The following is a 15,711-nucleotide window of genomic DNA, read 5'->3' as shown; positions in this document are numbered from 1 at the left end:
GCTGAGCAGGTCCGCCATCTGGTTGTCCTTGCCTGGGAGATGCTCTGCCATGAGGAAGATGTTCCTCTGAATGGCCCACTTCCACATGCTCTGAGCCAGATGAGACAGCTGCGGAGAGTGTGTGCCTCCCTGCTTCTGAATGTAGTACATCGCCGTCATGTTGTCCGTCCGAATCAACACGACCTTGTTGCACAGATGTACTTTGAAGGCTTTTAGTGCCATGAAGATCGCCATCAGTTCTAGAACATTGATGTGCATCTTCTTCTGTTGCTGCGTCCATAGTCCTTGCACAGTGTATTGGAGTACATGCGCTCCCCCATCCCTGGAGAGAAGGGTCCGTTGTCAGGATAATCTGTGGCACAGGCTCTTGAAACGGTCGGCCCTTGCAAAGGTTTTGTGGATTCTGTGAGAAGGTGGCCTGATATGCAGTGCTCACTATTCTAGTGAACACTATGTATTAGTCCAGCAACCCTTATGGATGATTGGTTGAAAGTCAACCTTATAGACCAGCTATCCTAGTAGCGTGGATACGAGCAGTCTAAGGCTAAAGACTCGAGAGGGCGTGTTAAGCCAGCTGTTATACCACATATACCCCTTGAACACCAAGTGAAAGGACACCACACAAGTGTTATGAAAATAAACAGTTATTTATTAAAGATCACAACAGCCCTGTACTCTTTATGAGGACAGGGTACTAAGCACAAACCAAAACTCTTACAAAAATACTTAAGTTAGCACAGTATATACAAATGCCCGAGGGGCACGGAAAACCATATACTTGAAAAGTGGAATGCGAAATTACTAGCAGGTAAGTACAGTACTAATAGCCTTTGGAATCGCTAGGACTTGACTATAGAATCGTTAGATTACTTCTAGGAGACCCAGGGGACTCGGGTGCAGTGTGTGCACTCTCACGCGAGATGCGGGACAAAGTCTATGGTAGCTAGGAATTGCAAAGTTAGTGTTCTCGGGCGAACCCGACCTGGTAGGGAGAAAACGAAAGTAGATTCTGACCCTTGGATAGTGAGGCTATGCTGGGGCACCGAAATGCCGAAGTTACCTAGCCCAGGGGCTGCAGCTGCGTAGGACTCAAAAGACGTCGGGAATCCTCGTTGACGGACCAGGAGCCTGGAAGAAAGAAGTTGCTGGCAGGCGACCAGTGAAGAAAGTTCGGTGGATCCAAGCCTGGATCGATGGAAGATGACACCTGAAAGCAGAGGGGACCAAGTTCGAGACTACTAGCCAGTAGTCAGTGGGCACCAGGAGGGCACCGGATGGTAGCCACCTCGACAAGGCGTGTGGGTGACGCTGGGCTCGGAGATCTCACGGACCAGGAGGCGTTGTCGGCGACCAGGAAGGAGGATCGAGCTGTCTCACGAAGATAGAAGCTGTCGGCGTCGCTGGACCCAGGATTGGGCAACAAAGCCTTGGCAAATTCAAGCCCACGCGGTGGACCTAAAATGGCGTCTGGAGTGGACCAGGAGGGTCCGGGGCGCCTCTCTTAAAGAAGGAAGCAAGGGCCAGTCTGGAGCAACCAGACCAGCAGCAGTGATGTCATCGGGCGTCGTTCAGAAGGCCACAAGCCAGCCGGCTAGTAGCCAAACAACGCGGTGCACAGCAAACAGCAGAAGGGCCCCACGCAGATCGTGGAGATGCAGGGAGGCTGATCTTGGATGCTGGAGCTGTGCAGGGTCGGGGCTTCTCGGACCCCAAAGCACTCACCCGTGGAGGACACGGTGGGCTTGCAGTAAAGATGTCGTGCAGTCTTGGCGATCGTCGGTCCCTCGAGGTCTCGTCGCACTCACGGTTCTCAGCTTGGCTGTAGAGGTGAGTAGAGGTCAGAGGTGCCAGGGAAGCCGGGTCTCGTTGAGCTGGGTCGTCGGATTCGTGATGAAGGACTTGCAGCAGACCGCAGTGTTCTTTAGGATGGTGCCTGCGGATGCAGGGTGACTACTCCTTAGCCACAAGGGAGAATCTTGATGAAGAAATCGTGAAGTCCTTTCGCAGAAAGTCGTGTCTTGATTTCAAAGATGATCTAATTTGAACAGGGGGCCCGCTCCCATCTTTATACTAAAAAAGGGGGCTGACCCGGTGACCAGGTCCTGCCTATGGGTGGGACTAGGTGGGGGGTGGTTACACCCCTCAGCCATGCCGGACTTCCCCAGGCCAGGGGCTGGTGTGCCCCTGGAACTGGTTCAGACCGGCCTATGCGTAGTGAGCACCGGGGTGCCACTCAGCAGTCACCTTCCTGTAAAGCCCTGCCTACCCAGGATACACAAAACCATGTCTGGGACGGTGCTAGCACCGCCCCTGACAGGAAACCCTTTGTCCAGGCTCCCCTCGCTGGAAGGACTCCCAGCTGCAGGGGGTCAGACTCGTGTCTGTGGTGGCAGCATCCATTTTGTGGAGCTGAGGCTTCAGTTAACTTTAACCGGGGTTCACAGTTACGGACATGTCGTGTCCCTCTAGAAGGGTGGAATGCTAACCCCGTCGCCAGAATTGGCGAGGGGTTAGTATTCCAATTCGTATGACACCTTACTCGACATGTTTTGATAAAGCAATACCAAAGTTAGCATTTAACCGCAAGGATTATAATGCACTTAAGAGTATATGGTATGCGATATCATGGAACAGCTATTAGGACTTGGTTCCGCAAGCTGCAGACAGGCTCAGCTCATGCCAGAGCACCATCTCACACGATTCCAAGCACTCTGCCTTCAGGATTGTCAAGGCCTGCCATAGGAGTGACTGATCGGAATCTGTGTGTCCATTTTAGGGTTAGGTATAGGTATACTACACCTACAGCAAAAGGTGATTACACGACTTTGCCCCAGCTGTCATGCAGCCAGTTGTGTCAAATTTAGGAGGCCAGCCAGGGGTGCACCTATGCCCTGAGTTACAGGGTCTGATAAGGTGGCCCAGTACCAATTGGAAATGTACCTAGGGTACATGGAATCCATTTTAAAGAGAGAGCAGTAGGCCTGGGGTCCTGATTGGCAGGGTCCCAGGTCGACTATGTCCAAAACCAGCTAAAACACAGGGCAAAAAGTTGGGGGCAACCATAGTCAGGATGTACCTTCCTACAGATTCCACCAATGCAGAGAGTTGTATGCCCGACCGCTCACCAACACTAGGTCTTTCAACTGGTTGTGAGCCTGCGTCCACTGACGTGCTAAGCACTCCTGAAGCGGACGCATATGTAGTCTCGCGTGCGGGACAATGGAGATGCAGGAGGCCATTATGCCTATCAACTGCATGAACACTCTTGCTGGAAGCGAGTGTTGAGGTCTGAATTTTTGGATCAGCGATTGAATGCTGTCGATTCTCACTGAATTCGGCTGTGCTGTAGCCGCCAGAGTGTTTATGGTCGCACCCAGATACTGTTGTATGTGAGCGGGCTGGAGATGGGACTTTGGGTAATTCAGTGAGAACCCCAGATTGTGCAGAAGCTGAATTGTTTGGGACACGTGGTCGGCGCACTGCTGGGCCGACTTCGCTTGAATGAGCCAGTCGTCCAGATAGGGGTAGACGTGAATGTTCTGACGTCTGAGATGCGCCGCCACCGTCGCTAGGCACTTTTTGAAAACCCTGGGTGCCGTGGAGACCCCAAAAGGCAAAACCTTGAACTGGTAGTGTTGGTTTTGTATGGTGAACCGGAGGTATTTTCGGTGTGAAGGATGTAGTGGAATGTGGAAGTACGCATCCTTCAGATCCAGAGTTGCTAGGTAGTCCCCCTGTTGGAGCAGTGGAAGCACCTGCTGCAGCGTGAGCATATGGAAATGCTCCGATAGGATGTAAAAATTGAGTGGCCTGAGGTCTAGGATGGGCCTGAGGGATCCGTCCTTCTTTGGAATCAGAAAGTACAGGGAGTAAACTCCCGCTCCTCTTTCCTGCAAGGGCACGAGCTCTATTGCCCCTTTTTGCAGCATGACGTTGACTTCTTGCTGCAATAAGTGCAAGTGCTCGCCGGACATAGGACGGCTTTTTGGGGGTATGTTGGGTGGAGTGGATGTGAGCTCCAGACAATAACCGTATTGGATAAGTGTTCTGACCCACCTGTCCGTGGTGATGGACTTCCACATGGGCAGGAACTGCTGGAGTCTCCCCCCGACCGGTGTTGCGTGGTCGGGGGGCAGTGACAAGGCGTCACTGTTTGTTAGTGGTGGAGGACCTGGAGCTGTTCCCATGTCCTCTGCCTTTGACGTTGTTGCCACGGTATCCACCCCGACCTTTGTTGGTATAAGAAGTTTGGGTGTTGCTTTTGTAGAATTGCGTTGACTGTGCAAGTTGACCCCTTGAGGTGCTTCTAGTATTGGAGCGACGAGAGGACCCACCTCGCAACTGCTGGGATTGCAAGGCACCCATAGACTTTGCAGTGTCGGTGTCCTTTTTCATCTTCTCGAGGGTGGTATCAACCTCGGGGCCAAACAGGTGGTCTGGGTTGACCGTCTGGTTCAAGATGGTAGTTTGAATGTCCGGCTTGAACCCAGATATCCTCAGCCATGCATGTCTACGAAGCATAACGCTAGTGTTAATTGCTCGCAAGGCGGTGTCAGCCACGTCTAGAGCACACTTAATGGAAGCATTGGTGATAAGCTTCCCCTCTAGTATCAACATCTCGGCCGCTTCCTTATATTGATCGGGTAAGTGCTGTAAAAGGGTCTCTAGAGTATCATAGTGTGCCCTGTCATAACGCGCTAGTAGCGCCTGTGTGTTGGATATGCACCATATGTTGACTGCCTGCACCGCCACCCTCTTTCCAGAAGCCTCAAAGACCTTTGATTCCTTGTCTGGGGGAGGAGCATCACCCGTAGTCTGCGAGTTGGCTCTTTTGCGTGCATTGGAGACAACCAGAGAATCCAGAGGCAACTGTCCTTTAATATAAGTAGGATCAGTGGGCGCTGCCTTGTACTTCTTGTCGATTCGTGGGTTGATGACCCTTGCCCGGGTGGGCTCCTTGAACACCTCAGCCGCATGTTTCAACACCCCTTTGAGCATTGGCAGAGTTTTTACAGTCTTTTCAGAGACTGAAAAGGTGTCAAAGAGGAAGTCGACGTCCACTGGGTCAGCATGGAGCTCGACGTCGTGATTGGCTGCTGCCCTCTCGATGAGTGCATTGAAAACCGCAGAGTCCTCTGTTGGGGAAGTTTTGGCTGAGAAAAGCTGAGGCTCCTGCCCCGAATGCGGGACCCCAGGATCGCCACCTGCGGACAATGGTTCAGTCACATCCTCTGAGTCAGTGTAGACGGGATAGGTATACTCATCCTCGTCGTCGCCGTCACCTGCCTCGACATGGGAATGAGTGGGTGAAAGTTCCTGTGCTTGTGGTGAAACGGGCTCTATAAAGGAAGAGGCACCAGCAGAGTCCATCTTTCTTTTGAGTGGAATCTTGGAAGGCTCCAATTGTGGTTCAGGGGTGATCTTCCTTTTGAGGAGGGAGAGCCTGCCTGTGTCGGCATCGATGAAAACTTCTTGACGCTCCTCTTCGGTCAGTTGTCGTTGCCGTGGGCCTGGGACCACCAACGACGGTTTCGGCGTCGAAGACACCTTCACGGGCACTCCGGTTCCTGATTTTGCTGCGAAAGCCTTCGGCGCAGTCTTTGGCGGCAAGGTGAAAAGTATCGGCGTCGGCGCCTTCGCCGGTTTCTTTAGGGGCTTGGGCGGCACAGGGTCCTTTGGTTTGACTGCTGCGGCCCCCTCCCTAATACGTTGAAGGGACTCCGTAACCTTTTTAGTGAACGAGGCGGAGGGACGCACCGGCTCGAGAGAGTCTTTTGCAGCTGGTTTCGGGGTGGCAATCGACGATGCGCTCTTCGGAGTCGATGCCGTTGCCCCCTTGGCTTTGTCGAGTGGAAGCGAGGCAGTGAGGGACTTGGGGTCGTCCTGCCGCTTCTTCGGGTCGAGAGTGGACTTCTTATGGTCGTCGACCTGCTTCTTGTGATCGAGTCGACCCTTACTTGCGTCGACCGTCTTCGGTGCCGATGCAGCTGCGTCGGTCCCCTTAACCTTTGGCTTCGATGCAGTAGCCTTCGGGTCGGCCATTTTGGCGTGGCTCTTGAGCTCGATGGCCATTTTAGATTTCTTTGGCGCCGAGGCCTCCGAAGTCTTCGACCCGACCAGCGGAATCCGCGCTTTTGGTTTCGATACGTCTGGCGTCGAGACCGTGGGTTTCACTTTCGGTTTTGGCTGTACCGGGAGTGGCGCTGTATCAATGTCCGTGGCCGGGCCGGAAGGCGGAGCCGTGGGACGGCCATCAAGGTTTTGGGTAAGGCCCGAAGGCGATCCCTCGACCTGGGCCTCATAATGGGGGATGGCCCCGGAGTCAGTCTGAGGAAGCTCCTCGTCCGAGCTATCCTCTACGGTGGCAAGGGCCCCGTCGTCGTCCCCTACCTCCTCGACGACTTCATCGAAATCCTCTTCCTCCGCGTCGTAGTCGTCCTCGAATTCCGACGCTGGATTAGATTCCGTGATCTCCTGGATAGCATCGTCCCCGACATCCCCAGCATCGAAGATGTCCGTAGGAGGTGGTGCAGAACGCTGGGCCTCCAGGCGCGCAGCTCGGCGGAGCTTGAGTGTTTTCTTGGATCGGAACTTGGAACAGGCCATACATTTGGCCTCGTCGTGGTCCGGCGACAAGCACTTGTTGCACACCGGGTGTACATCGATATGCGGGTACTTCGAGGCACACACCGGGCACCGTTTAAATGGACTTCGTTCCATGATGGAAGAGGTTGGAGCGTCAAGTAGGCCCGTCCGCGCCGAAAGCACGCGGAAGGACATTGTTGGTTCGGAGCCGAGGAAATTACGAACCCGAACGAGAGACAATACCGACGCAAGTCCTAAAGACCTTTTGGTCTTAAGCAAAGTAAAGTTAACAACTATCGATTCCGACAGAGGGAACCAAACACATCCGAACCCAATGGCGGAAAAAAACAATCTGGGGATGGAGTCGATGCCCATGCGCACTGTAGTCCAGGGGAGGAGCCACCTATCTCGTGATACTTCGAATACTCTTCCAGGACAACAATGTGCAATCATCCGGACCCAACACTAGGCGGCGATCTATGCACAGATATGAATTCAGCAGCCCACATGCCTCGAACTGTATTTTTCTGAAGAGTATTGTTATGTGCTTAGCCCTCTGATCGCATAAAGAGTTCAGAGGTGCTTGTTAGTAATAAATATATTGTTTATTTTCATAACAACCTGTGTGGTGTCCTTTCATCTGGTATTCAAGGGGTTATTGGTGGTAAAACAGCTGGCTTCACATGCCAAAAGAGTTTAGCCTAAGACTGCTTTGTCCATGCTACCATTAGGATAGCTGGTCTGTAAGGTTGACTTACAACCAATCACCATAAGGGTTATTTGGACTGATACAAGGTGATCACTAGAACTAGTGAGCATCATATATCAGGCCAACTTCTCACACCCCTGACCTGCGCAGGTGAGCTGCGACCACCCCCATCACTTTCGTGAACACCCGAGGGTTGATGTTAAGGCCGAAGGGGAGCACGTCAAACTGAAAATGCTCCCAGCCTACCTTGAACCGCAGGTAACGCCGGTGGGCCGGCAGGACGGGGATGTGAAAATATGCGTCCTGAAAGTCCAACGCTACCATCCCGTCTCCAGGGTCGAGGGCAGCCAAGACCTGAGCCAGAGTCAACATCATGAACTTCTCCTTCCGGAGGAAGCGATTGACGTTCCTGAGGTCCAAGATGGGGCGCAAGCCCCCTTTGTCCTTCTTGGGGACCAGGAAGTAGTGGGAACAACAACCACGCCCTACTTCTGGCCCAGGAACGAGCTTGATGGCCCCCTTGGCCAAGAGGGCCACAACTTCCTGTTGGAGAAGCGCAAAGTGATCCCCCGACATGCGGTGGAACTGAGGTGGCATGGCTGGGGGGGGTAGACTCGAAAGGGAGGGAGTAACCCCTGTGTACGAGTTGCAGCACCCACTTGTCGAAGGTGACAGAATGCCAGTGGGGAAGGTGAAGTCAAATCCTACCGCCCACTGGCGTAGGGTGAGGCCCAAAGCTCAGACCAGGAAGGCTTTGAGGCAGATGTCGCAAGTACGGAGGTGGACGCCGGCCCCTCGAACCACCACGGCGGCCTTCACGCCCACGCGGAGTCTGGTTCTGCGCAGGCTTTTGACTGAATAAGCAGGCAGGGGCGCCCTTCCCATGGCAACGAAAGGAATGAAAAGGAGACATGGCCGGGCGCGTGGCAGAAGGGCCCAAGGACTTGGCCGTAGCCAGAGAGTCCTTAAAACGCTCCAGCGCACTGTCGGCTTGATCACGAAACAGACGAGTGCCGTCAAAGGGCATGTCCATGAGCGAGCTCTGGACGTCCGGAGAGATCCCGGTAAATCCCAACCAGGTGTGGCGACGAAGCGCCACAGTCGTTGAAATTGCCCTACCGAGGGAGTCCGCGGTGTCTAAGCCACAACGAATGGTGAATTTAGTTGCATCCTTACCCTCTGCCACAGCCTGGACAGCACAGCCTGGACCACTTCCGGGCAACACCTGAGCAATGGTATCCCACACTGCGTGGGAATAGCGGCCTACAGACATGCTTTGTTTACCGAACGCAGCCCCAAGCTGGCAGAGTTGAACAACCGCTTGCCGAACTGCTCCAGCCTTTTAGAGTCCTTATCCGGCGGAGCCGTGGGAAAGGCACTCTGGGATGTCGAAGCTTGAATGACCAGACCCTCGGGCGACGGATGAGTGGTCAGAAAGGCAGGGTCACCCGGCGATGACGCCTGGCGAAGTTCTTATCCATAGGGGCCTAAGTGCCCAACAAGATGTCAGTGAGGGCGTCATTAAAGGGCAGCAGTGGCTCCTATTAAGTGGACGCCGACTGGAGCACCTCAGTGAGGAAATTAGTCTTTAGGGCCACCATAGGGAGATCAAGGTTAAGTGCCCGACGGAGCCCCAGAGTGTACGAGGCACCTTCCTCCATAGTGGACGGGGGAGAGGCGAACCCCGGATCAGAGGAGGCGTCGAGGCCGCCAGCCTCCTCCAAGTCATCTGCCCAATCCTGCTCAGTCATACTGACGAGCAAGACGGTCCTCTGACCCCTCCCAGTCGTCCTCCACCTCCACCGTGTGCGGCGCAGACCGCGGCGGCGGGGCAGGGACCAGGAAAGGAACAAACAGCGTCGAAAACGGCGCCGGGGTCAAACCGGCGCCGTGTCCCAATTCAGATCCCAGGCGGGGACAAAACCGTCCGGGAACCGAGGCGGAACAAATGGCATCCACTGCGGCACCGCAGGCGGAGCTGAAGGGGCCACTGGGGCCAGAGCCGGCAGCATGGGACCTCGTGGCGCCAAGGCCGGAGCCGCTGGCGGTGCCGGGGCTGCAGGTGGAGTCAACGGTCCGGCAGGATCCTGACACAGGACCGTGGGGCCCAAAGGCGCACCGGAGGGAGCCTGATCCCTAAACAGGCGGTCCATGGCAGCAAGAAACTCTTGCACCTGTGCGCGGGAGTCGAAGACGGACCCTGGTAAGGCGGGTAGGCCACATGACTCCTAGGCTCCGAAGGAGCGGCAGGGGTGAAACCCCTATCCGCATCCGGGCACTGACTGGGGACGTCGGAGAGCGACAACGCTTCTTCGACTTCTTTTTGTGTTGTCTCTTACCCGAATCCGAGGGTGAAGACTTGGAGCCCGAGGAGCAGTGATGGTGGCCCGCAAGCGTTCTCTAGAATGGCCCCTGGACTGCGAACGGCGCTGGTACAAATGCCGAACTTCAAGCAACTTCCGGCGCTGCTCCCTCAAGGCTTTCAGACCATGGCCTGACAGTCCAGACAGGACCGGGAGTCGTGGTCGCGCTCCAGGCAGTAGAGACAGACGCCGTGAGGGTCCGCCACCGAAATATTTCGACGGCAGGCCCCACAGGACCTAAAACCAGGCATCCCTACATGCATCAGAGAAGACTAACAAGAGACAAAAAGTCCCAAAAAAGATAGTCAAAAAGCTATGTGCTCTAACCGGATCTGCGCTTACTGGCGCAGAAAAAGAAAGAACCGACGTCAGCGCGCATGGGTGGCGCCGAAGTAGTCTCTGTGACTGTGAGAAGGTGGCCTGATATGCAGTGCTCACTATTCTAGTGAACACTATGTATCAGTCCAGCAACCCTTATTGATGATTGGTTGTAAGTCAACCTTATAGACCAGCTATCCTAGTAGCGTGGATACGAGCAGTCTAAGGCTAAAGACTCGAGAGGGCGTGTTAAGCCAGCTGTTATACCACACACATACCCCTTGAACACCAAGTGAAAGGACACCACACAAGTGTTATGAAAATAAACAGTATATTTATTAAGAATCACAACAGCCCTGTACTCTTTATGAGGACAGGGTACTAAGCACAAAACAAAACTCTTACGAAAATACTTAAGTTAGCACAGTATATACAAATGCCCGAGGGGCACGGAAAACCATATACTCTGAAAGTGGAATGCGAAATTACTAGCAGGTAAGTACAGTACTAATAGGCTTTGGAATCGCTAGGACTTGACTATAGAATCGTTAGATTACTTCTAGGAGACCCAGGGGACTCGGGTGCAGAGTGTGCACTCTCACGCGTGATGCGGGACAAAGTCTATGGTAGCTAGATTTCACAGAGTTTTGTTCTTGGGCGAACCCGACCTGGTAGGAGGAAAACGAAAGTGGATTCTGACCCTTGGATAGTGAGGCTATGCTGGGGCACCGAAATGCCGAAGTTACCTAGCCCAGGGGCTGCAGCTGCATATGTCTCAAAAGACGTCGGGAATCCTCGTAGACGGACCAGGAGCCTGGAAGGAAGATGCTGGCAGGCGACCAGTTGAAGAGAGTTCGAAGTGATCCAAGCCTGGATCTTGAAGATAGATGACACCTGAAAGCAGAGGGGACCAAGTTTGTGACTACTAGCCAGTAGTCAGGTGGCACCAGGAGGGCACCGGATGGTAGTCACCTCGACTAGGTGAGTGGGTGACGCTGTGCTCTGCAGATCTCACGAACCAGGAGGCGTTGTCGGCGACCAGGATGGAGGAGCGAGCTGTCCCACGATGGATGAAGCTGTCGGCGTCGCTGGACCCAGGATTGGGCAACAAAGCCTTGGCAAATTCAAGCCCACGCGGTGGACCTAAAATGGCGTCTGGAGTGGACCAGGAGGGTCCGGGGTGCTCCTCTCTTGGAAGGGAGCAAGGGCCAGTCTGGAGCAACCAGACCAGCAGCAGTGATGTCGTCGGGCGTCGCTCAGAAGGCCACAAGCCAGCGGGCTAGTAGCCAAACAATGCGGTGAGCAGCAAAAAGCAGAAGGGCCCCACGCAGATCGTGGAGATGCTGGAGGGCTGATCTTCGGTGCTGGAGCTGCTCAGGGTCGGGGCTTCTCGGACCCCAAAGCACTCACCAGAGGGACACTCGGCGGGCTTGTTGTGAAGAAGTCGTGCAGTCTTGGCGATCGTCGGTCCCTCGAGGTCTCGTCGCACTCACGGTTCTCAGCTTGGCTGTAGAGGTGAGTAGAGGTCAGAGGTGCCAGGGAAGCCGGGTCTCGTCGAGCTGTGTCGTCGGATTCCTGAGGAAGGACTTGCAGCAGACCGCAGTGTTCTTGATGGTGCCTGCGGATGCAGGGTGACTACTCCTTAGCCACAAGGGAGAATCTTGAAGAAGAAATCTTGATGTCCTTTCGCAGAAAGTCGTGTCTTGATTCCAAAGATGATCTAAATTGAACAGGGGGCCCGCTCCTATCTTTATACTAAGAAAAGGGGCTGACCCGGTGACTAGGTCCTGCCTATGGGTGGGACTAGGAGGGGGGTGGTTACACCCCTCTCCCATGCCGGACTTCCCCCAGGCCAGGGGCTGGTGTGCCCCTGGAACTGGTTCTGACCGGGCTATGCGTAGTGAGCACCGGGGTGCCACTCAGCAGTCACCTTCCTGTAAAGCCCTGCCTACCCAGGATACACAAAACCCTGTCTGGGATGGTGCTAGCACCGCCCCGGACAGAAAACCCTTTGTCCAGGCTCCCCTCGCTGGAAGGACTCCCAGCTGCAGGGGGTCAGACTCGTGTCTGTGGTGGCAGCATCCATTTTGTGGAGCTGAGGCTTCGTTTAACTTTAACCGGGGTTCACAGTTACATACATGTCGTGTCCCTCTAGAAGGGTGGAATGCTAACCCCGTCGCCAGAATTGGCGAGGGGTTAGTATTCCAATTCGTATGACACCTTACTCGACATGTTTTGATAAAGCAATACCAAAGATAGCATTTAACCGCGAGGATTATAATGCACTTAAGAGTATATGGTATGCGTTATCATGGAACAGCTATTAGGACTTGGTTCCGCAAGCTGCAGACAGGCTCAGCTCATGCCAGAGCACCATCTCACACGATTCCAAGCACTCTGCCTTCAGGATTGTCAAGGCCTGCCATAGGAGTGACTGATAGGAATCTGTGTGTCCATTTTAGGGTTAGATATAGGTATACTATATCTATAGCAAAGGGTGATTACACGACTTTGCCCCAGCTGTCATGCAGCCAGTTGTGTCAAATTTAGGAGGCCAGCCAGGGGTGGCATAATACATGCTTCAGCCCCTGGTAGGCCCTGTGTACACCTATGCCCTGAGTTACAGGGTCTGATAAGGTGGCCCAGTACCAATTGGAAATGTACCTAAGGTACATGGAATCCATTTTACAGAGAGAGCAGTAGGCCTGGGGTCCTGATTGGCAGGGCCCCAGGTCGACTATGTCAAAAACCAGCTAAAACACAGGGCAAAAAGTTGGGGGCAACCATAGTCAGGAGGTACCTTCCTACAGTGACGTCATCTCAGCACTTACGATGCCAGCGACGGATGCGGAGCCGCACAACGCCACTTACTGACGCACAGAGGTACTGCTAGCAAAACATTCCAGATCCAGTCTGACTCCTGGGGATATTCTAAGGTAAGGAATCTATCACTAACGTGTCTCTTTCAGATTAATATTGTATGTAATGTTTACTTACTTATCACACTGATATAGGCTTGCATTTTGCCCAATCTTGCAGTGTGATAAGTACATACTGAAAAGTACATAGCCCGTGGGTCTACATAACGTATAGGTCTTATTTACTGTACAAATGGAAAACTAATTCTCAATTTACTCATCTGGCAAGCATCTGTATTATGTGGACAAAACCTAGCATTCTGCAACTTTTAGCGCATATTGCTATTCCTAAAGAAAAGGTGTCCAAATCTCGCAGAATATGCAACTATCAAATTTCCTGGTCTACACAATCCTGATTCCTCTTACCTGGTCACTGCCGATCCTGGCCCTTGGCCAGGGGATATCTAGAAGGACTTGCAAGGCACGCAGGCAGGCGGTGACATCCTCCCGGGGGGCATCTGAACGGGGAGAGCAGAGGAACTCCACACTGATGCCTGCAAACAGCAATGAACACTATGAATTCATGAAAACGCACACTACATTACAAAACAATACAAAGGTTACTGCAAGCACCAATGTAATACAAGGCATAGTCATGTGGCGTTTGTGCTGGGGGGACCTATACTATACAAAAGGACAAATGGCATGCTTGGTGCCAGTATCATCACACAGTACATGGGAGGATAGCAGGCTTGCTGAGGATGAACATCCGGCAGAGCACAAACAGCAGGCTCCAATGAGATACAGATGACAACGACAGCATGCCTGCCGCAACCACTGATGTCCAACACATTTGACACGTGTTATGTCTACTCCAGGTACCAATATAATACAGAGCAATGCTCTAAGTGCACCTGCGATGCATCTTGACCACAGACGGTTCTGGTCAACTTCTTTGTGTTTTAATGTTTTAACTACTTGTAGAAAGATATAGCAATGACAGGACACGGAGTTGTTTACTGGCATGTTTTGTCTGCTTTTCCAACTGCTACCTACCACCTGCTAAAGAACAATTGTTACTTACCTGTAAACAGGTGGTTCTCCAGTATTGGTGTCTTTCATAGATTCACATGCTTGAATATTCCCCGTCGTCGGAGTGGGAGTCCCACGGTAAATAAAATAGCAATAAATACTAATATATATATATATATATACACATATATACCAAATATAATTAGAAGAAAAAACCCAGAAATAAGTAAAGAAGAGGCATAGAGTGCCTGTCCAAAATTCTACATAGGACTGCATGGGAATAGAAAAGACCCAATGCAGCCTACCTTGTCATTATGTTGGTCCAAACTACAGCCAATCAGGCGACAGCAGCCCTCTAGAACCTTCTCCTCAGATCTCAGCTCCTCAGATTTTCGTAGCACAGAGTGACCCAAAGAGTCTATGAGGAGAAGAGAGCCTCTGAGGGGAGGAGGGAGGGTCGCATGTGAATCTATGAAAGACACCAATACTGGAGAACCACCTGTTTACAGGTAAGTAACAATTGTTCTTCTCCAGTATTGGGGTGTCTTTCATAGATTCACATGCTTGAATATAGAATAGTTAGCAGTCCGTACTATAACACAAAGTTTCCATAATACAATGCATAAGCAAAGATGGCAAACAATAAGGTGTAAGAACACATGCAATAGAAAATATACATACATATGTATACATAATAAATCGAATAAATCATATGGAAACTAATAGGAGGAGGGTAGAACAGAGGCTCACCTTATTGAAAAAGATTACGGAGCACAGCTTGTCCTACTGCGGTATCCCCTTCAGCCATGGCACCCAGACAGTAGTGCTTCGTGAACGTGTGCCTGCTGGACCACGTGGCTGCTCTGCAAATCTGATGCAATGGGACACCGGCAAAGAGTGCAGTAGAAGACGCCATAGATCTGGTGGACTGGGCCCGTACTGCAGTCTGTAAAGGCTTTCCCGCTTTCTGATGGCAGAAAGCAATAGCCGAAGCCACCCAACGGGCTATTGTAGGTTTGGTGACTCGTCGTCCCTTCTGAAAGCGGCCATAGGCCACGAAGAGCTGATCCGATTTTCGGAACTGGGCTGTTTTGCTGATGTAGAACTTCAAACACCGTCTAATGTCTAAGGAGTGCAAGCGTTGTTGCGCAGGAGACTGCGGGTTAGCAAAGAAAGACTTCAGGATAACAGGTTCATTAATATGGAAGTCTGAAGGCACTTTTGGAAGAAAAGAAGGGTTAGTGCGTAATAGCAAAGAATCCGGTTTAAACTGAAGAAAAGGTGGTTTTATCGTGAATGCATGCATGTCACTCACTCGACGAGAAGACGTCAAGGCAAGAAGGAGCGCAACTTTCCAGGTGATATACTTGAGGTCTGCTCTATGGATTGGTTCAAATGGTGCATTCATTAACTGTGTTAAGACAATGTTGAGGCGCCACTCGGGAGGGGGACGCCGAACTGGAGGAAAAGTTCGAAAGAGTCCCTTGAAAAATTGGCGTATTAACCTGGAGGAACATAGGGAGATGGAGCCATCATGGCGGAAGCGTGAAATTGCTGTCAGAAAAACTCTTAAAGTAGCATGAGACAAACCAGACTGAGCTAGTTGAAAAAAGAAAGGGAGGAGCTCAGCGGGCGTGGCACGCAAGGGATGCACCCCGGCGTCAGCACACCAATGGCAGAAGCGTTTCCATTTTAACTTGTACGCTTTTATAGTTGATGGAGCTCTGGCCTGAGCAAGGATGTCACGACACTCTTGAGGAATGGTTAGATGTGCAAATTCACAGTGCTCAGGTTCCAGGCTGATAAGCTCAGAGAAGAGGGGTCCGGATGGTAGATCAGACCCCTG

At 52.4% G+C, this 15,711-nt stretch overlaps 1 protein-coding gene across 4 annotated transcripts in view; it reads right to left on the bottom strand.

Annotated features, from left to right (window-relative positions):
• HEATR5A (HEAT repeat containing 5A) overlaps positions 1 to 15,711 on the bottom strand; it is a 502,340-nt gene that overhangs the window by 107,621 nt on the left and 379,008 nt on the right. For all 4 annotated transcript variants that reach the window (XM_086936964.1, XM_086936962.1, XM_086936966.1 and 1 more), the window contains one exon: positions 13,260 to 13,387. In XM_086936964.1, the coding sequence (XP_086793090.1) occupies positions 13,260 to 13,387 (128 nt within the window). The remainder of the gene's footprint in view (positions 1 to 13,259; positions 13,388 to 15,711) is intronic.

Source organism: Lissotriton vulgaris, chromosome 9 (assembly GCF_964263255.1).
Source record: "Lissotriton vulgaris chromosome 9, aLisVul1.2, whole genome shotgun sequence".
Taxonomy (NCBI): Eukaryota; Metazoa; Chordata; class Amphibia; order Caudata; family Salamandridae; genus Lissotriton; species Lissotriton vulgaris.
Note: the sequence above shows the minus strand (reverse complement) of the source record. Positions and strands in the feature narration are given on the sequence as shown.